This window comes from Coregonus clupeaformis, chromosome 29 (assembly GCF_020615455.1).
Source record: "Coregonus clupeaformis isolate EN_2021a chromosome 29, ASM2061545v1, whole genome shotgun sequence".
NCBI lineage: Eukaryota > Metazoa > Chordata > Actinopteri > Salmoniformes > Salmonidae > Coregonus > Coregonus clupeaformis.
In genome coordinates this window covers 15,929,553-15,952,166 of record NC_059220.1, presented here as the reverse complement: position 1 = coordinate 15,952,166, position 22,614 = coordinate 15,929,553, and the positions used below count along the sequence as shown (strand labels likewise).

At 44.5% G+C, this 22,614-nt stretch overlaps 1 protein-coding gene across 2 annotated transcripts in view; it reads left to right on the top strand.

The window, feature by feature from the left end:
- Positions 1-22,614, top strand: part of LOC121544711 (rho GTPase-activating protein 5-like) — a 55,223-nt gene that overhangs the window by 6,812 nt on the left and 25,797 nt on the right. For both annotated transcript variants that reach the window (XM_041854789.1, XM_041854788.2), the window contains exon 3: positions 2,223-2,373. In XM_041854789.1, the coding sequence (XP_041710723.1) occupies positions 2,223-2,373 (151 nt within the window). The remainder of the gene's footprint in view (positions 1-2,222; positions 2,374-22,614) is intronic.

The window sequence follows — 22,614 nt, the reverse complement described above, 5'->3', positions numbered from 1 at the left end:
CAGCTCATCCAGGATGGCACATCAATGCGAGCTGTGGCAAGAAGGTTTGCTGTGTCTGTCAGCGTAGTGTCCAGAGCATGGAGGCGCTACCAGGAGACAGGCCAGTACATCAGGAGACGTGGAGGAGGCCGTAGGAGGGCAACAACCCAGCAGCAGGACTGCTACCTCCACCTTTGTGCAAGGAGGAGCAGGAGGAGCACTGCCAGAGCCCTGCAAAATGACCTCCAGCAGGCCACAAATGTGCATGTGTCTGCTCAAACGGTCAGAAACTGACTCCATGAGGGTGGTATGAGGGCCCGACGTCCACAGGTGGGGGTTGTGCTTACAGCCCAACACCGTGCAGGACGTTTGGCATTTGCCAGAGAACACCAAGATTGGCAAATTCGCCACTGGCGCCCTGTGCTCTTCACAGATGAAAGCAGGTTCACACTGAGCACATGTGACAGACGTGACAGAGTCTGGAGACGCCGTGGAGAACGTTCTGCTGCCTGCAACATCCTCCAGCATGACCGGTTTGGCGGTGGGTCAGTCATGGTGTGGGGTGGCATTTCTTTGGGGGCCGCACAGCCCTCCATGTGCTCGCCAGAGGTAGCCTGACTGCCATTAGGTACCGAGATGAGATCCTCAGACCCCTTGTGAGACCATATGCTGGTGCGGTTGGCCCTGGGTTCCTCCTAATGCAAGACAATGCTAGACCTCATGTGGCTGGAGTGTGTCAGCAGTTCCTGCAAGAGGAAGGCATTGATGCTATGGACTGGCCCGCCCGTTCCCCAGACCTGAATCCAATTGAGCACATCTGGGACATCATGTCTCGTTCCATCCACCAACGCCACGTTGCACCACAGACTGTCCAGGAGTTGGCGGATGCTTTAGTCCAGGTCTGGGAGGAGATCCCTCAGAAGACCATCCGCCACCTCATCAGGAGCATGCCCAGGCGTTGTAGGGAGGTCATACAGGCACGTGGAGGCCACACACACTACTGAGCCTCATTTTGACTTGTTTTAAGGACATTACATCAAAGTTGGATCAGCCTGTAGTGTGGTTTTCCACTTTAATTTTGAGGGTGACTCCAAATCCAGACCTCCATGGGTTGATAAATTTGATTTCCATTGATAATTTTTGTGTGATTTTGTTGTCAGCACATTCAACTATGTAAAGAAAAAAGTATTTAATAAGATTATTTCATTCATTCAGATCTAGGATGTGTTATTTTAGTGTTCCCGTTATTTTTTTGAGCAGTGTATATTATATGTAATTGCACATTGTCTAACAAGCTGGTCATACAATCCAGTGATATCAAGCATGATTACTATGACACAGATTCAGAATGGTCTGCTCTCGTACAGTGGAGAAAATCAATGTTTGGTCTATCACACTGAGAGAAAACGTGACTTGCAATTTCTGTTGAATATTGCAACATCACATACTCCTGGCCAAGCATGCACTCCCATTCCTTAGCAATTAAGACGGGATATAACAAGCAATGACAACATAATCATGGTTAAATATGACCGCCATAGCTGATGAGTTAGAGGAGAATTTCTGGGCATCCCACTGTATTGTAGTCTGGTCTGTTAAAGGCATTTTGAGGCAGGCAGGGTTCCCAGGGTGTGGAGGAAGTGCACTGAGGCATGAATCAGTGGACAGCGTTTATGTCCCAAATGGCACCCTATTCCCAATATAGTGCACTACATTTGACCAAAGCCCTATGGTCCCTGGTCAAAAGTAGTACACTATATAGGAAATAGGGTGACATTTGGGACATAAACACTGTCCACTTCATATTTTCACAACAATACTGTACAGTAGGTCCACACTCACAATGACGTTTCAAGGAGCTTGCTTCATTCTTCATTTTATAAAATGATTTTGTCTACACATAATAGGACAATCATATACAAATGTTTTGGCTAAAAGCCAAACTTCATATATTAGAATCATGAATTGATGACACTACAGTAGCACCACTGACATTAAGAATACTCTAATTGTTTCAACATTTTGCTGTCTTTGATAATCAGGCAACAGAACATTAACAAAAAAAACCTGGGAACAAAATGTTAGTTCTTGCAAGGTGTTTTACACTTTTCTTTTTCAATTAGAGCTTAACTATTGTGGGGGATGACAACTCTTTTGAAGAATTGAAATTGAAAGGATGAACTTTTTTGTTTTATGTAGTTTGTCTTGAAAACGATGCTATAATGTTTTCCTTCACTTCACAGCCAAAATCCAAGCCCACAAAGCCTTTGTACCCTCCCACACGGAGGAATTGGGAGAGCCACTACTTTGGTGTTCCCCTACAGAACCTGGTGACCATGGACCGGCCAATCCCCTTGTTCATTGAGAAGTGTGTGGACTACATTGAACGCACTGGTAGGTTTAAAAAAAAATCAGTTCTCCCTCATCCCTGATTTGAGTTGTTGTTACCATTTGACTGTGTGAGCATGATCCTGTAGTAGTGTGTGTGTGTGTGTGGGGGGGGGTTACGCACCTTCCATCTCTCTCTTGAACATAGGTTACCCCAAATATGTTTGCTATTTGGTCGGAATTCATTCATGATTTCAGTTGTGTGATAAAATGATAACCCCTCTGCTCCAACTGACTGGCATGACCTTTATGACAGAACATCATTGTGGTTTAGTTTACTGTAATTGCATTACAAATCACTGATTTCCAGAAAGAAGAGAGGATGTATGTATTACAGCTATAGTATGGGTCCTTTTTAGATTCCCCTCCTGTTTGTATCCACTTAACTTGCTTAAGCTCTTACTTAGCGCACTTTATCCTTTTAATTGTTGGATCTCATATAATGTTAGCGGTTAATCTAGTGATTAATTAATTCGGCACATGGGTTTTAAACAAGGTTATTCACTGAGATGCCCAGCTACATTTTGTTCACAATCCTTTAGTAGTGAAATGTAGCATTGTAGCAAGATTGTTGCCCTTTGCAGTGAATCAAAGGGCTTGACTCGCCTTCATTTCTGCAAAGTGCATCAGTCGCCAGATGCAAGCCATGACTGGGGAGAGAAGACTCCGCTAACTGCTTACACACTCAATTGAGGATTTCATTAAACGTTTCCTTTTCCCCCAGTAATAAATTGTGTTTCAAGGGGGGCAGAAGAGGGGAGGGCGATGACTGGGCATGGTGAATGATTAAATGGAATTTGATGTTGATGCATTTGGAAATCTCATTGGCTATTATTCTCTCAGCACTTAGCCTAATGCTAACGCCGGGAAATATTTTGAATGCAGCTGCAGAAATCTCCCTCTAGGTTATTCGTAATGATATCTGATTTGTAAATATGCAGTTTACAGTAGTGTCTGAAACTGGAAATGATATCATCTCCGACTGCAGTGAACCCTCCATGCAGCATTATCTTTATGTATTTTCAAAAATCATTTTAAAAAAAATGGGTTTTCCATAAATTTTTTGGGGGTTGAAAGTAATCTCAGAACATATGTTAAACCAAGCTGGGTAAAAAAGCAGATAATTTTTGTTTGCTTTGAAGTCAGTGGAATAGAGTAAAAATCGGAATGAATTCCAGTAGTAGTCATTGGAAAGCTCCTGCTTGCTAGGCTATTGGTATCAGGGGCATCGTGCCCTCCCCCCCTTCCACCCCTTCCCCTGCTTTGTAGTAGACCGCCATATTAATATTTTATTACTCTTTTATTCACTTACCTAGTTCGAGAGGTGAGCCTGCAAGTAAGCATTTCATTTCACTGTGTACCCCATGTATATCATGTGTATATATATATATATATATATATATATATATATATATATGACAAATAAACAAACTTGAACATAACCGCCATGTTCAATGGAAACATTGACTGGTAGGCCTACTCATCAATACCCAGTGAGTGAGCAGCCTGAGCCTAGTAGTCGGTCTCAAACAAGCCAACGTGGTGAATTTCAAAGTGGTGAATTTCACACGGATCTGAGTAGCCTAGTTTGTGGCAGGTTTACATGCCTTTGAAGCAGTAGGCTGTGTGGCAATGAGACAAGCCCAGCACACTGCTGTGTGGTTGGAGGAAATAGTTCCTTTTTGTGGTGCCTGTGGTTGTTTGGAGATGGAAGTAGGGCACATTCTGGTGATGGGGAAATGGTACCAGACTGTAACCTGTGGTTATGTGGGATGTAGCTCAGTTGGTAGAGCATGGCGTTTGCAACCCCAGGGTTGTGGGTTCGATTCCCACGGGGGGCCAGTATGAAAAATAAATAATGTATGCACTCACTAACTGTAAGTCGCTCTGGATAAGAGCGTCTGCTAAATTACTAAAATGTAAATGTTATGTGGGATGGTGGGAGCCTATTTCTGTACTCAACGATTGGGGTCTGGTGTTCTGTGGTGGCAATGGCTATAGACTGGTGTGTGTGTTCTGTAGTGGCGATGGTTATAGACTGGTGTGTGTGTTCTGTGGTGGCAATGGTTATAGACTGGTGTGTGTGTTCTGTGGTGGCAATGGTTATAGACTGGTGTGTGTGTTCTGTGGTGGCGATGGTTATAGACTGGTGTGTGTGTTCTGTGGTGGCGATGGTTATAGACTGGTGTGTGTGTTCTGTGGTGGCAATGGTTATAGACTGGTGTGTGTGTTCTGTAGTGGCAATGGTTATAGACTGGTGTGTGTGTTCTGTGGTGGCAATGGCTATAGACTGGTGTGTGTGTTCTGTGGTGGCGATGGTTATAGACTGGTGTGTGTGTTCTGTGGTGGCAATGGTTATAGACTGGTGTGTGTGTTCTGTGGTGGCAATGGCTATAGACTGGTGTGTGTGTTCTGTGGTGGCAATGGTTATAGACTGGTGTGTGTGTTCTGTGGTGGCAATGGTTATAGACTGGTGTGTGTGTTCTGTGGTGGCAATGGCTATAGACTGGTGTGTGTGTTCTGTGGTGGCAATGGCTATAGACTGGTGTGTGTGTTCTGTGGTGGCAATGGTTATAGACTGGTGTGTGTGTTCTGTGGTGGCAATGGTTATAGACTGGTGTGTGTGTTCTGTGGTGGCAATGGTTATAGACTGGTGTGTGTGTTCTGTAGTGGCAATGGTTATAGACTGGTGTGTGTGTTCTGTGGTGGCAATGGCTATAGACTGGTGTGTGTGTTCTGTGGTGGCAATGGCTATAGACTGGTGTGTGTGTTCTGTGGTGGCAATGGTTATAGACTGGTGTGTGTGTTCTGTGGTGGCAATGGTTATAGACTGGTGTGTTTGTTCTGTGGTGGCAATGGTTATAGACTGGTGTGTTTGTTCTGTGGTGGCAATGGCTATAGACTGGTGTGTGTGTTCTGTAGTGGCAATGGTTATAGACTGGTGTGTGTGTTCTGTAGTGGCAATGGCTATAGACTGGTGTGTGTGTTCTGTGGTGGCAATGGCTATAGACTGGTGTGTGTATGTGTGTTTCTCTCTTTTGACCATGTTGTGTGTGTGTATTTTTTCTTTGACCATGTGTGTACGTGTGCATGTGCGTGTGTGTTGAACCACAGAGTAGTTAACGGGTCATTTGCTCTGGGAGCCAGTTGTATCTGCCTGGGAGAGATTGCTGGCCACACCGTGTGTAGTTGCAAGCCAGGTCAGGGCTCCATGTTGCCCTTTGTGCATGCAGGGCTGTGCCAACAACCATCATATGCGTCTCCGTCAGCCTTCAGAAATCATTACCATGCTTATCATCATCATCATCATACCAGTGTTTTTCACAAGCACATGGAGTACCCAGCCTAATAGAAAAAGTAGAGCCAGCCAGTTAAGATTTCTTTGCCGAACAAGCTCTATTTTGGTGGTCTCTGGTACGTTCTATTGCTTTGATTCCATCCAAAATAGAATGGAAAAATGTGTTGTGGTATTGTGTTTACAATTGAAATGACTGAAAATGTATGAATTCTGTGTATTGTTAGTTTTTTTTTGATATCATCTTGAACTAGGCCTATATGATCAGTACTATTTTCTAAGTAAGAGAACATTAAACCTTTAACATTTAACCCGTCTTCTCTTTAGATCAGGGGTGTCAAACTCGTTTTAGCTCAGGGGCCACATGGAGGAAAATCTATTCCCAAGTGGGCCGGACCGGAAAAATCATGGTATATATAACTTAAAAACAACAACTTCAGATTGTTTTCTTTGTTTTAATACGATCAACATACAACATAAAGCTGGAGCCTGAGGACAGTGTGTCCAAAATAGTACAAGCACAACATCACTATTAATCATAAAACACGTCAAGTTTATTTGAAAATTCTAAAGAAAAAGAACACACAAACACACAATGCCTCAGTGATTAACAGAACTGTTTCACAGATCACAGAACTATATCAGGGTGTCATTTCTCAGGCAGAAATGTAGATAAAAATAATGAAATCCTGTTCCCAAAACAAGTGCAAGAACCACAGAGTCAAGAATAGGTTAAATATACAAATAAAATAAAAACAATTAAAAACAATAGCACATCAACATAAAAACATATACATAAATCTGAAAGCGTTGCTCAAACTCCCGTAACAGTCCCGTTATTTTATCTTTGAACCGCTTCATGTCTGCCACATGTTGGGTCGCACACACATTTTTCAGACAGGGGAAGTGAGCTGCATCACCACCGGCAAGTTGCGTCTCCCACAATGACAGCTTCAACTTGAAAGAACGTATGCTGTCATAATACCGCGTGACAACTTTGTTGCGCCCTTGCAGCTGTTTGTTCAAGTTATTCAGGTGCTCTTTAACATCCACCATAAATGCAAGGTCCGGCATCCATTCTGCGGAATGAAATTCTAACACTGGTTTGCCCTTTTCTTCCATGAACTGTTCAATTTCTTCTCGTAAATCAAAGAAATGACTCAGCACAGCACCTCGGCTTAACCATCTTACCTCAGTGTGGTATGGCAGGCCATAGATGTGGTCTTTCTCTCTGAGAAGGCTGTCAAACTGACGGTGATTCAGGCTTCTGGATCGGATGAAATTAACAGTTTGGATGACCACCTTCATGACGTTATCCATCTTTAATGACTTGCAACACAAAGCCTCCTGGTGCAAAATACAGTGAAAAGTCAAAAATCACGTCCTCCATTTGCAGATTGCACTTTCTCTCTGAACTTTGTCACAACGCCTGCTTTTTTCCCGATCATTGAGGGCGCACCATCTGTAGCCAGGCTGACAGCGCGGGACCAGTCCACTCCGACCCTGTCCAGCGCGCCCGACGAGTGCGGTAAAAATATCAGCTGCTGTCGTTGTATCTGTCATCGGCACCAACTCCACGAACTCCTCGGTGACGGTCAATGTGTCATCAACTCCGCGGATGAAAAAATTGCCAGTTGTGCAACATCTGTAATGTCCGTGCTTTCATCAATTGCAACCGAAAACGCAATAAATGACTTTACTTTTTGCTTTAACTGGCTGTCCAAATCCACTGAAAGATCGGAAATCCTGTCTGCAACTGTGTTTCTTGTCAGGCTGATATTTGCAAAAGCCTGCCGCTTTTCAGGGCACACAATCTCCGCTGCCTTCATCATGCATGTTTTTACAAATTCACCCTCACTAAATGGTTTTGAAGCCACTGCGATTTCATTAGCAATGAGGTAGCTAGCTTTCACTGCAGCGTCACTGATGTCTCGGCTGTGAGTAAACACAGACTGCTGTTTCTTCAGACCCGCCAACAGTTCATTCACCTTCTCTCATCTCCGCTGTCCTTGAAAGTTGTCATATTTGTCGGCATGAAGACTCACATAGTGGCGACGAAGGTTATATTCTTTCAGCACTGCAACATGCTCTGAACACACCAAACATACAGCTTTCCCATTCAATTCCGTGATTAAATAGGATGACCATTTTTCTTGGAACACTCTGCACTCTGTGTCCACTTTTCTCTTTTTTGACAGAGACATATTGGGGCAATGAGGGTGCCAAAGCACATAATGTTAAAAGTAGAAGCCGTAATAAATATTGCGGGCAAAACAAAGTAGCTCATTGGCTGCACGTGCTTGACCTACTTGCTCTGCCCCGGTATAAACAGTTTGCTTGCTTAACACAATTGCTATTGCGCTATCCAGTGGACGCAATTGGAACAGCAGTTTATTTTATTGAATAAAAAATAAAAAAATAAAAAATCTTTTATTTTCTTTTTTTCTTTCAAAATCATCTCGCGGGCCGGATTAAACCCGTTTGCGGGCCTGATCCGGCCCGCGGGCCGTACGTTTGATACCCCTGCTTTAGATTAATGTATTTTACTGTAAGATATGAATTATGTTTGTTCTTCAAATTATGTTTTTTATTAAAACAGAAACATGTAAATAGCCCAAATGATCTTGAATAAATAAATACAAGGTTACATTTAAAATAAAACAAGTTGTGTGATGGGCACTTTTTCAAATAAAAAAATGTGTCTCTAAAATAACCGTTACAGATGCTCAATTAAGTTCCATACGTGTTAAGAGAAGATAGAACAATATCAGTTACATTAGTGAAAAAATTTCAACAAGGGTTTGCAACTCTCTTTGTGAATTGCAGTATGTCATTTATTCCAAAAAATACTTGTTTAACAACTGATCCACAGGTAACTTCTTAAAGAATATTGTAAGAGTCTGCTGACTTCCACAGGCTTCAAGCTTTCTTTGAAGAGGCATTTTCTCAGCTATCTGCAATACAGGTATGATTGAAGAATGAAGCAGGTGTTAATCATGGGCTTTGCTACACAGAAAGCAGCAGTTGACTACTCCATTGTCAACACTTTGATTAAATCAGTAGACCTACTTTATATCAATATCTTTGAAAAGACCATAGAAGTAACATTAACTTTTAATCAGTTTTATTTGATCATATTTTGGACCATAGTGAGGCTCTCTCCACTAGCCTACCCTTTGTTCCTGCAGTGAGGAGGATTCACCATCTTTATCCAATGTTTTCATCATTTATCTGCAGACAATCACCAAAAAGCCTACCAGTATGCAAATTAGGGAGCCAAATAAACGTCTCTCTTACCGATGCGATTCGGTAGACTACTGACGAGTCACTCACTTTAACGTCACTGTCTGGCAAGCAAACGAGGTCTTTAGTTCACTTGTCCCGATGCCATTCCATGGACATATAACTACGTTGTATGATTTATGAATGGCAAGGATATATGAGATCAACTTTATTCAGTCAGTTCGACACCATTTATAAACTAGTCAAGCTTACTGTTCGTCAATCAAAACACAGTAAGCCTACGTGCCAGCACATCGTGGCTACATATGAAACATGCGAAAGAAAATAAATGAATGTGCCAGAAAACAATAGGCTAAGTGGATTTCGACATTAAATGGGACATGCAAATTGACTCACATAGACGATGAAGGAGCATCATGCTCTCTCCCGCCGTGTAAAGACATGTGACTGCAACCACAGCATACACAACACACACTCCCAGGTACCGGGAGGCGGGACAGATGGCAGACTGTCAAACCAGCAGTGCTTTCCTGTCATCGCTCACTTTGTGACTGACAGACACCTGTCCTATCAATAGATCGCTAGAAGATGCATATCGTTCATTCTAGCGGGAGAGGGCTGTCTTTTTTTCTGACTTGTGAATTGTAAAAAAGTAACCTAGTTAATTTAAGTGAGAAAAGTACCCGGCTGAAAATGAGTGTGTAACCGGCGCTAGTGGAAAACACTGTCATACATTTTCACGTGTCAGTCATTGTGTCTAGCTTCTACATTTTTTATTTCTCAACCTGAAGATACTACTCATTCAACAAGTTTGCTTGTTTCTTGGTGTCTGTGTGACCCTGACCAGATTGTAGTGACTGGGGGATGAGGGGCTTTGCATGGTGTTGTGGACACTAGAACTGGTAGAATGGGGATGGAGACCTGAGAGAGAGGTCCTGCTGCTGCATCAATGTTTGTTTCCCTTCAGACAAGGCTCACCCAAAGAGTGGCTTCTATTAGTTTTAAATGACAAGGGCCTGGATTTAGCGCTGGGGGCCTTAGTTTCAACTGGACTGGAAGTTCTGTGCTATTATAAAATAGTTCTAATAGGTATCAGGCTATCATCGGATCACTGAACATAACATACAACAGCACAGTGCTGCAGAGTGCAGGAAGAGTGCTGGCTTCATCAAGAGCCTGAGGAATGCTGAAACAAAATGAGCGATCACATTCAATTAACAGACACCCATGGCAGCCCATTTTGTCTCTCCATGTCTCTCTCTTGCGCTTTCTCTTCTCCTGCCGCTATGGACTTTCTCATCTCTCCACATCACAAAATGGAGGAAAGGAAAAGAGAATGAAAGAATGACTGACTGCACATATGTGTGTAAAGAAGCATGTTCAGACTGGCACGCAGACTAGTAGTTAGGCTTGGGTCACACACACACAGACAGACAGAGAGAGAGAGAGAGAGAGAGAGAGAGAGAGAGAGAGAGAGAGAGAGAGAGAGAGATGCCAAAGGACGATTTCTTTCCCCAGGGATTCACATCAAAATACTAAGGAAGGAGAAAGAATAGCCTTCTGCCTTGATGCACTTTTTCATCTGTGAGGTCGTTGAAAGGAAGGGAGCTGAGGCTTTCAAAGGGGCTGGTTAGTGGTAATGGAGTGGTAATGGAGTGGTTATGTAGTGGCAATGTAATGGTAATTGGATAGTAATGGAGGCCTGGTTAGTGGTTATGTAGTGGTTATGGAGGCCTGGTTAGTAGTAATGTAGTGGTTATGTAGTGCTAATGGCGGTTTGGTCAGTGGTAATGTAGTGGTAATGGAGGCCTAGTTACTGGCAATGCTGTGGTAATGTAGTGGTAATGGAGGTCTGGTTCGTGGTTATGTAGAGGTAATGTAGTGATAATGGAGTAGTAATGGAGGCCTGGTTAGTGGTAATGGAGTGGTGATTGAGGCCTGGTTAGTGGTAATGTAGTGGTAATGCAGTAGTGATGGAGGCCTGGTTAGTGGTAATGGAGGCCTGCGATGCTCACAAACAGTCATGGGCAGATGAAGACATCTCCCCGGATCACAGAGGAAGTCAACGGTAAAGTCAAGTTAAAGGACTATTTTACCCATGTAATCCAGTGGTTTTGTTGTTTTCAGTAGTCCATAGTAGTAACATTCACAAAATATCTAATTTCAAAATGATGTCTGAGTCTAGATATCTAGGTTTGAATGTCCTGATCAGTCCCGGTGTTCCCAATTGCACGTTTGAGTCAATTCCTTCAACTCCAAAGATTCCCCTCTCTAACTGGGTGGAGTGGGCGGGGTGTGGGTTGAACGTGTGTCAAAAGGGCTTCAACCTCGTGAAATCAAATAAAAAACAAATAACATTTTATTGGTCGCATTCACATACAGTACCAGTCAAAAGTTTGGACACACCTACTCATTCCATGGTTTTTCTTTATTTTTACTATTTTCTACAATGTAGAATAATAGTGAAGACATCAAAACAATGAAATAACACATATGGAATCATGTAGTAACCAAAAAAGTGTTAAACAAATCAAAAGATATATTTGAAATTCTTCAAAGTAGCCACCCTTTGCCGTGATGACAGCTTTGCACACTCTTGGCATTCTCTCAACCAGCTTCATGAGGTAGTCACCTGGAATACATTTCAATTAACAGGTGTGCCTTGTTAAAAGTTAATTTGTGGAATGTCTTTCCTACTTAATGTGTTTGAGCCAATCAGTTGTGTTGTGACAAGGTAGGGGTGGTATACAGAAGATAGCCCTATTTGGTAAAATACCAAGTCCATATTATGGCAAGAACAGCTCAAATAAGCAAAGAAAAACGACAGTCCATCATTACTTTAAGAGATGAAGGTCAGTCAAGCCGGAAAATTTGAAGAACTGTGAAAGTTTCTTCAAGTGCAGTCGCAAAAACCATAAAGCGCTATGATGAAACTGGCTCTCATGAGGACCGCCACAGGAATGGAAGACCCAGAGTTACCTCTGCTGCAGAGGATAAGTTCATTAGAGTTAACTGCACCTCAGATTGCAGCCCAAATAAATGCTTAACGAAGTTCAAGTAACAGACACATCTCAACATCAACTATTCAGAGGAGACTGCGTGAATCAGGCCTTCATGGTCAAATTGCTGCAAAGAAACCACCACTAAAGGACACCAATAAGAAGAAGAGACTTGCTTGGGCCAAGAAACACGAGCAATGGACATTAGACTGATGGAAATCTGTTCTTTGGTTGGATGTGTCAAAATCTGAGATTTTTGGTTCCAACCGCCGTGTCTTTGTGAGACGCAGAGTAGGTGAACGGATGATCTCTGCATGTGTGGTTCCCACTGTGAAGCATGGAGGAGGAGGTGTGATGGTGTGGGGGTGCTTTGCTGGTGACACTGTCTGTGATTTATTTAGAATTCAAGGCACACTTAACCAGCATGGCTACCACAGCATTCCCATCTGGTTTGCACTTAGTGGGACTATCATTTGTTTTTCAACAGGACAATGACCCAAAACACACCTCCAGGCTGTGTAAGGGCTATTTTACCAAGGAGAGTGATGGAGTACTGCATCAGATGACCTGGCCTCCACAATCAGCTGGTTGAGAGAATGCCAAGAGTATGGAAAAGCTGTCATCAAGGCAAAGGGTGGCTACTTTGAAGAATCTCAAATATAAAAAAAAAAACTTGAATGAGTAGGTGTGTCCAAACCTTTGACTTGTACTGTAATTTTCCAAGCTGTTTAAAGGCACAGTCAACTTAGTGTATGTAAACTTCTGACCCACTGGAATTGTGATACAGTGAATTATAAGTGAAAAAATCTGTCTGTAAACAATTGTTGAAGAATTACTTGTGTCATGCACAAAGTAGATGTCCTAACCGACTTGCCAAAACTATAGATTGTTAACAAGAAATTTGTGGAGTGGTTGAAAAACGAGTTTTAATGACTCCAACCTAAGTTGTATGTAAACTTCCGACTTCAACTTCGAAAGTATTTGAAAGCCAAGTTAACAAACAGATCACCGACCATTTCGAATACCACCGTACCTTCTCCGCTATGCAATCCGGTTTCCGAGCTGGTCACGGGTGCACTTCAGCCACGCTCAAGGTCCTAAACGATATTATAACCGCGATTGATAATAGACAGTACTGTGCAGCCGTCTTCATCGACCTGGCCAAGGCTTTCGACTCTGTCAACCACCGCATTCTTATTGGCAGACTAAATAGCCTTGGTTTCTCAAATGACTGCCTCGCCTGGTTCACCAACTACTTCTCAGATAGAGTTCAGTGTGTCAAATCGGAGGGCCTGTTGTCTGGACCTATGGCAGTCTCTATGGGGGTGCCACAGGGTTCAATTCTTGGGCTGACACTTTTCTCCGTGTATATCAATGATGTCGCTCTTGCTGCTGTTGACTCTCAGATCCACCTCTACGCAGACGACACCATTTTGTATACATCTGGCCCTTCATTGGACACTGTGTTAACAAACCTCCAAACGAGCTTCAATGCCATACAACAATCCTTCAGTAGCCTCCAACTGCTCTTAAACACTAGTAAAACTAAATGCATGCTTTTCAATCGAACGCTGCTGGCACCCGCCCACCCGACTAGAATCACCACTCTCGACGGGTCTGACCTAGAGTATGTGGACAACTACAAATACCTAGGTGTCTGGTTAGACTGTAAACTCAACTTCCAGACTCACATAAAGAATCTCCAATCCAAAGATAAATCTAGAATCGGCTTCCTATTTCGCAACAAAGCCTCCTTCACTCATGCTGCCAAACATGCCCTCGTAAAACTGACTATCCTACCGATCCTTGACTTCGGCGATGTCATTTACAAAATAGCCTCCAACACTCTACTCAGCAAATTGGATGTAGTCTATCACAGTGCCATCCGTTTTGTCTCCAAAGCCCCATACACTACCCACCACTGTGACCTGTACGCTCTTGTTGGCTGGTCCTCACTACATGTTCGTCGTCAAACCCACTGGCTCCAGGCCATCTATAAATCACTGCTAGGCAAATCCCCGCCTTATCTTAGCTCATTGGTCACCATAGCAGCACCCACCCGTAGTCTGCGCTCCAGCAGGTATATCTCACTGGTCATTCCCAAAGCCAACACCTCCTTTGGCCGCCATTCCTTCCAGTTCTCTGCTGCCAATGACTGGAACGAATTGCAAAAATCTCTGAAGCTGGAGACTCTTATCTCCCTCAATAACTTTAAGCATCAGTTGTCAGAGCACCTTACCGATCACTGCACCTGTACACAGCCCATCTGAAATTAGCCCACCCAACTACCTCATCCCTATATTGTTATTTATTTTGCTCTTTTGCACCCCAGTATCTCTATTTGCACATAATCTCTTGCACATCTAGCATTCCAGTGTTAATACTATTGTAATTCTTCTGCACTATAGCCTATTTATTGCCTTACCTCCATAACTTGCTACATTTGCACACACTGTATATATATTTTCTGTTGTATTTTTGACTTTATGTTTTTTACCCCATATGTAACTCTGTGTTGTTTTTATTGCACTGCTTTGCTTTATCTTGGCCAGGTCGCAGTTGTAAATGAGAACCTGTTCTCAACTGGCTTACCTGGTTAAATAAAGGTGAAATAAAAAAAATAAAAAAATATATATATGTGATGGGATGTATAGACATTATAGACATTATGGACAGTATGTGGATAGAATATTTAGTATATTTGTAGGATAGAATAGCCCTGTGCTGTAGATGTCCTGGAGGGCAGGCAGTGTGCGCCCGGTGATGTGTTAGGCAAACCGCACCACCCTCTGGAGAGCTTTGCTGTTGCGGGCGGTGCAGTTGCCGTACCAGGCGGTGATACAGCCCGACAGGATGCTCTCAATGGTGCATCTGTAAAAGTTTTTGAGGGTCTTAGGGGGCCAAGCTGAATTTCTTCAGCCTCCTGACGTTGAAGAGGTGCTGTTGCACCTTCTTTACCACACTATCTGTGTGGGTGGGCCATTTCAGAATATCAGTGATGTGTACGCTGAGAAACTTGAAGCTTTTCACCTTCTCCACTGCGGCCCCGTCGAAGTGGATGGGGCGTGCTCCCACCGCTGTCTCCTGAAGTCCACGATCAGCGCCTTCATTTTGTTGACGTGTAGGGAGAAGTTCTTTTTCTGGCACCACTCTGTCAGGGCCCTCACCTCCTCCCTGTAGGCTGTCTCGCCATTGTTGGTAATCAGGCCTACTGCTGTTGTGTCGTCTGCAAACTTGATGATTATGTTGGAGGCGTTCTTGGCCACGCGTTCATGGGTGAACAGGGAATACAGGAGGGGGTTGAGCACCCACCGGTGCTATAACGTTACTAACAGACACCAGGCAAGATGCTGATCAGTAGGGTCTCAGATTGGTCCACCGGTGCTGTAACGTTACTAACAGACACCAGGCAAGATGCTGATCAGTAGGGTCTCAGAATGGACCACCGGTGCTGTAACGTTACTAACAGACACCAGGCAAGATGCTGATCAGTAGGGTCTCAGAATGGACCACCGGTGCTGTAACGTTACTAACAGACACCAGGCAAGATGCTGAGCAGAGAGAGGACACAGAGCAACTCACGGATAAATTATTAGACTGTAGTAGTGATTTAAATACATGGATGGCTCACAACTTCCTCCAGATAAATTTGACAAGACCGAGGTACTTATTGTTGGAACCAAAGCATAGAGAGAGAATCTGCTGCACATTATACATTTCGAATCACACATTAGGAATGTGACCAAAATAGCTTTTAACCACCTGAGGAACATTGCCAAGGTGCAGCCGTTTCTCTCTCAGGCTGATACAGAGACTCATTTATGCTTTTATTACAAGCAGGCTTGACTACTGTAACGCTCTCCTGTCTGGTCTACTCAAGAAAGCCATTGGTCAACTGCAAAGCATACAGAATGCTGCAGCACCGGTACTGACTAAGACCAGATGGTGAGCACACATTGCACCATTTTAAGGTCTCTGCACTGGCAGCCTTTGAGTTTTAGAATTCATTTTAAGATTATTCTATTGGTTTTTAAATCAATCCACGATTGTGCACTCCAATACATTTTTTTATTTTTTTATTTCACCTTTATTTAACCAGGTAAGCCAGTTGAGAACAAGTTCTCATTTACAACTGCGACCTGGCCAAGATAAAGCAAAGCAGTGCGATAAAAACAACAACACAGAGTTACATATGGGGTAAAAAAACATATAGTCAAAAAATACAACAGAAAATATATATACAGTGTGTGCAAATGTAGCAAGTTATGGAGGTAAGGCAATAAATAGGCTATATAGTGCAACATAATTACAATTAGTATTAACACTGGAATGCTAGATGTGCAAGAGATTATGTGCAAATAGAGATACTGGGGTGCAAAAGAGCAAAATAAATAACAATACAGGGATGAGGTAGTTGGGTGGGCTAATTTCAGATGGGCTGTGTACAGGTGCAGTGATCGGTAAGGTGCTCTGACAACTGATGCTTAAAGTTAGTGAGGGAGATAAGAGTCTCCAGCTTCAGAGATTTTTGCAATTCGTTCCAGTCATTGGCAGCAGAGAACTGGAAGGAATGGCGGCCAAAGGAGGTGTTGGCTTTGGGGATGACCAGTGAGATATACCTGCTGGAGCGCAGAGTACGGGTGGGTGCTGCTATGGTGACCAATGAGCTAAGATAAGGCAGGGATTTGCCTAGCAGTGATTTATAGATGGCCTGGAGCCAGTGGGTTTGACGACGAACATGTAGTGAGGACCAGCCAACAAGAGCGTACAGGTCACAGTGGTGGGTAGTGTATGGGGCTTTGGAGACAAAACGGATGGCACTGTGATAGACTACATCCAATTTGCTGAGTAGAGTGTTGGAGGCTATTTTGTAAATGACATCGCCAAAGTCAAGGATCGGTAGGATAGTCAGTTTTACGAGGGCATGCTTTTAAGTTATGTACCCAGTAGGTCCCTCAGGTCCTCTGGCACTGGCCTTTTAACTATCCCAAAGCCTAGGACCAAGAGGCATGGAGAGACAGCCTTTAGTTATTATGCCCCCAGCCTCTGGAATAGCCTGCCAGAGGACCTGAGGGGGGCCGAAACTGTGGACATATTTAAAAGAGATCTTAAAACACATCTTTTTAGCTTTGCTTTTCCTCAGGGGGCTTTTTAGTCGTTCATTTTGTGTCATTCTTTTGTTTTTTATCGTATGTTTGTTGTGTAGTAAATATTTCAGCTTTTATTTTCATAGTTTTTTATTTGCGTTGCATTCCATTTCTGAAATGTGCTGTATAAATAAAGCTTGATTTTATTTGATGCAGTTAAAATGACCATAAGTGACTTTATGCTGAGTGGAAAAGCATCAGTCAGCTCTTTCACAATAGTGTATGCATGAGTGCGTGCACGCTTAGCCCCTGGATCTGAAGATGGGGGGTGGCGACTGGGCTGCGGCCTCCTGTTTAGCATTCTCCTCAGCCTCAGGGATTACTCTGCTCCACAATGGGCCAATGATTGTCAGGCTAGCCTCTGAGTTACTCACGCTAGCCGTCAATGTCAAACAAGACAAGAGGGAAGAGATTTCGCCATCAAGATTACTCACTGTACACAATATTGAATTGGAAATAGTAAAATCTTTAAAATATATATTCTAACTTTCATTATTCTTATCTAGGTTTATTATATTTGTTTTGTTAGTTTTCTTCTGTCTCTCTCTCTCTAAATTCAATTCAAGGGCATGTGAAACGTATGTTAACCTCTCTCTCTCTCTCTCTCTCTCTCTCTCTCTCTCTCTCCTCTCGCTCTCTCTCTCTCTTCTCCCCCTCTCTCCTCTCTCTCCTCTCTCTCTCTCTCTCTCTCTCTCTCTCTCTCTCTCTCTCTCTCTCTCTCTCTCTCTCTCTCTCTCTCTCTCTCTCTCTCTCTCTCTCTCTCTCTCTCTCTCTCTCTCTCTCTCTCTCTCTCTCTCTCTCTCTCTATCTATCTATCTATAATGCCCTGCAGCGCGTTGCCGTTGCGCCTCTGTGGAATTACATGTTCAGGTGATTTGTTACGGCCCATCCAGGCAGGAGTTTTCAGGCAGGGCCTCAGTAAGCCAGGCCCAGGGGGAGAGCTCAGAGCTGGGGAGAGGGAGGAGCTGTAGAGCCATATTTCCTGGTTGGTGGTGAGCCAGGCCCAGGGGGAGAGAGCTGGGTGGAGGGAGGAGCACTAGTAGGGCCCTGATCAGATCTATTAGCCAAGCCTCCCTTCGATCCAGCTCCAGCAGTAGCCTCTGGGGCTTGTTGAGCGTCATTGCAGGCCTCTGTACTACTGGTACTGAGGCTGGGCTCTGCTCTGTGGGGCTGGTCCCTTCTCTTTCGGGCTGGTCCCTTCTCTTTCGGGCTGGTCCCTGCTCTGTGGGGCTGGTCTCTGCTCTGTGGGGCTGGTCCCTGCTCTGTGGGGCTGGTCTCTGCTTTGTGGGGCTGGTCCCTGCTCTGTGGGGCTGGTCTCTGCTCTGTGGGGCTGGTCTCTGCTCTGTGGGGCTGGTCTCTGCTCTGTGGGGCTGGTCCCTGCTGTGTGGGGCTGGTCCCTGCTCTGTGGGGTTGGTCTCTGCTCTGTGGGGCTGGTCCCTCCCTCCCTCCCTCCCTCCATCTCTCTCCTGACCTCTGCTTTGCTGCTGTTGTGTTGTCTCTTCTCTTCCCCTGACGGTTGTGACTCAAGCACCTTGCTGCAGGCCAGCTGCAGCTGTAGAAGTTCGTGATGACGCGGCAGGCTGCTTTATCAAGGTCTTGGCAGACAGGGCGAACGCTTAGCAGTCCATGTTGAACAAGACAATCTCCTGTTATTCCCTTTGGCAGCGTACTCTGCTCTGCTCTGCTTTCTCCCCTCAGTGTGGGGCCAGGGGATGTCACAGAGGGAACTTGAGTGAGTTGGATATGACAGAGCTGTCAACTCGACACACATCAGGTCTTGTTCTTCTCTAGCTGTGGCTGCAAGCAGGCTGGGCTGGCTGGTGATAAGCACTCTTCCACCTCCTCCTGCACCTCTTGCTCTTCCTCTCCTCCTCTTCCTCCTCCTCATCCTCCTCCACCTCCTCTAGCCTGGTGCTGGCCCTAGGATGCCCCGGTGTATAACAGCAGGCATGGGTCTTGTTCAGTAGAACACGCAACGCAAAACAAAAATCTGTATTCTTATTGGACAAGATCAAGTGGTGCCTCCCAGTTTCACTCCCATTCAAAACATTTTCTCCCTACGGAACACGACCCTGTTCTGTTCGTAGTTGCCTGCCAGTGCCACGACCCTCCCTAGTCAGTCCCCACCACAGGCACCGGGGGGCCTCCGCTGCCTCTTCTGCTGCACGTTACGTCAGCCTCACAATAGCAGAACAACACAATACTGCCTGAACAAAAATACTCCCTGCCAACAGGCGCTAAACACGGAATGTGTCCCAAAATGGCACCATATTCCCTACATAGTGTACTACTTTTAACCAGAGCCCTGGTCAAAAGTAGTGCACTACATATGGAATAGGGTGCCATTTGGGACGCAATCACTGTTCTGTAGTGGCTCCATCAGCCATCGGCCAGCCCTACCCACCCCATAGCACAGAGTTCAGTAGAGTTCCAGTTCTCTGTTCTTCAACACTCAACTGTTGGTATGTCAGCCAGGGCCAAATAACCCTGAGCAATGTACTGACATGCGCGCACACACACTGTTACACCATAGAACATTTATTTTATGTAACAGTTTTCATGACTCTATGCTTGTAGTTGAGGGGCCCTGGCATAGTGGCTTGACTTGTAGTCGTCCCCATATCACACAGTTAGCCAGCATAGCTACTGCATCCCAGGTATGAATGCTTCTATGGGCTGCTGGAGTGAAGGGTTTGAATGTGCGGATCATTGTGTTATACGCCTCTCTAACACTCCTAGCGTGATTAGCGTTAGACCTCTGTGTGTGTGTGTGTGTGTGTGTGTGTGTGTGTGTGTGTGTGTGTGTGTGTGTGTGTGTGTGTGTGTGTGTGTGTGAGTGAGTGAGTGATTGAGTGAGTGACTGAGTGAGTGAGTGAAAACATTTGGCACTTTTCAAACAAATCCACCCAAACTCCTCTTACTTTCTAGGCTGCCAGCAAAAAAGAAAAGTATTGAGAAAGTTTAATGAATCAAAAGAATGTACCTAGCTGTTGATCGGAAAGTCATTCTGTCAATGTGCCGTCACCATCAATATCTATGGATAATGTCATCAAAGCGAGAAAAAATATATTCCCAAGTAGATTATCAGCAAGGCCTTATCATACACTGTGTTCCTATTAGTTCAACTTGAATAAACTGAACTGTTTAGAAGAATTTAGATTTTTCTTATTACAATCCTTTTTTGTTGCTAGCAAAATCCATCACATTTTATCTAATTATATGTAGGCCAGGATTTTTAATGGGCCATACAGCTGTTAAGCTTTTACATTAAGACAACTAATGTAGCTTTGCTCTGCTACTGCTGGTCCCTGGTGAGAGAAGAGAGGGAGAGAGAGAGAGAGAGAGAGAGAGAGAGAGAGAGAGAGAGAGAGAGAGAGAGAGGGAGAGAGAGAGAGGGAAAGAGAGGGAGAGAGAGGGAAGGGAGAGAGAGAGAGATAGAGAAAGAGGGAGAGAGAGCGAGAGAGAGAGAGAAAGAGAGAGAGAGAGAGAGGCAGAGAGAGAGCGAGAAAGAGAGAGAGAGAGAGAGAGGGAGAGAGAGAGAGAGAGAGAGAGAGAGGGGAGAGAGAGAGAGAGAGAGGGAGAGGGAGAGAGAGAGAGAAAGAGAGAGAGGGAGAGGGGGGTGTAAGGAAAGTGGAACAGTGATGTACATCTTTCTCATTTACTGTCACACGCACAGAGACACATATAGTTTAGCGTACACACACACACACACACACAAATTATTATGCAATTGCTACAGTTTGAGAGGTAAAGGTTCTATTTTAAAAATGTGTCCCATCTGTTCATGATACATTTGAGATTAGTTGAATCAAATGATGCGATGGTGGTTGTGTCAGTGTGGCTCAGAGAGGGACAGATGTCCACCACTACACAGTCTGTGACAGTGTGACAGGAGGAGCAGGAGCTGTCTGACTGGATGCATCTTAAATGGCACCCTATTCCCTACATAGTGCACTCATTACTTTTGACCATAATCAAAAGTAGTGCACTATGTAGGGAATAGGGTGCCGTTTGGGACGGACACTCTGACTGACCATAGTCTCACTTGAGGATTGGTCCCAGGCTAACACCTTAGACAAGCTCCAGTGATCACAACAACAACACACACACAACAAGCCACCGGAAAACTCAATGAACACTTAGCTGTATATTAGGCTTTGTGGTAGAGATCATTTTGCCATCAATATCAGTCTTGACAATTTGTGGTTATTATGGCTCTGTTAATACTAAGGGTTTTAGTTTATTGAAAGACTATGCATTAATCCCAAATGGCACCCTATACTCTACATCAGGGCTGCCCAACCCAGTTCCTGGAGAGCTACCGTCCTGTAGGTTTTCGCTCCAACCCTAATCTAGCACACTTGATGCTAATAATTAGCTGGTTGATAAACTGAATCATGTTAGTTACAAATGGGGTTGGAGCGAAAACCTACAGGATGGTAGCTCTCCAGGAACAGGGTTGGAGAACCCGGCCCTACATAGGACACTAGCCCTATGACTCAGCCTGTATAGCAACTAGAATATGATTGGACACTGACGGCAGGCTTGGAGCTCAACAGTTCTCTCAGTTCTTTACCCTGTTCACTGTACGTCAGTGGTGGCCTTAGGTAACATGGTCAGGTTGCCAAACTTGTCATTATGGATTCCAATACCCATCTCTCTTCCTTCCTCTCATGTTTAGCCAGTCTCTGCCCAGGTTTCCTGTATAGCTGAGTCAGTCCAGACAGCCCTGTATCATCCCTGACTGAGAGAGGGAGGGAGAGAGAGAAAAAGAGGGAGGAGGAGAGAGAGAGAGAGACAAGTAGAGGTAGAGGGATAGAGGGAGAGAGAAACAGAGAGAGGGAGGGAGAGAGAAAGGGAGACAGGGTGAGAGAGATGAAGAGAGGATGGGGGAGAGAGGGAGAGAGAAGAAGTTGATGATAATGACTGCCTCCTCTCCTCTAGTTGGAGCAGTAGCAGCATGTGCTGCAGGCCCCAGATAAGAGCTGCTGTGCCTCCTCTCCTCCCTCCATCCCTCCCTCTGCTTAATCTTCTCCAGTGCCAGTGGAGCTGCTTTTGTAAAGTCTGCTCTGCTGTAGCTGTACACATTCCTGTGTGATAACACCTTACGTCCACAGACAGACAGACAGCGCTCTGCTCCGCTCTGGCAACTGGGCTTGACGTCTATGAGCTCATCCTTCACTCTTTTACTCTGGTGCTGCCTCCCAAATGGCTCTGGACATAAGTAGTGCACTATATAGGGAATAGGGTGCCATATGGGATGCAAACTGGATCAGGGTGCGCTCACTCAGCCCCAGCAAGGAGAGGAGCAGTCATGTGTCTTGTCTATCCAAGATTGTGGTCCAAGTTTATAATTGTTTCAACCCTGGCCTGCTGGGTTATTTGACCATTTTACTACAAACGGTAGAGACCAAATTACATTTGATAAGGGAATCAATGATGAGGTAATCTTGTTCAATCTTACCTCACTCGAATGACAACAAGGCCTAGTTTAATCAAAAAAGACTCCAGGTAGGCCGCTTAGTTCTAATTGTGCCTACAAGAAGCGTCCTAGAAGGCGTAT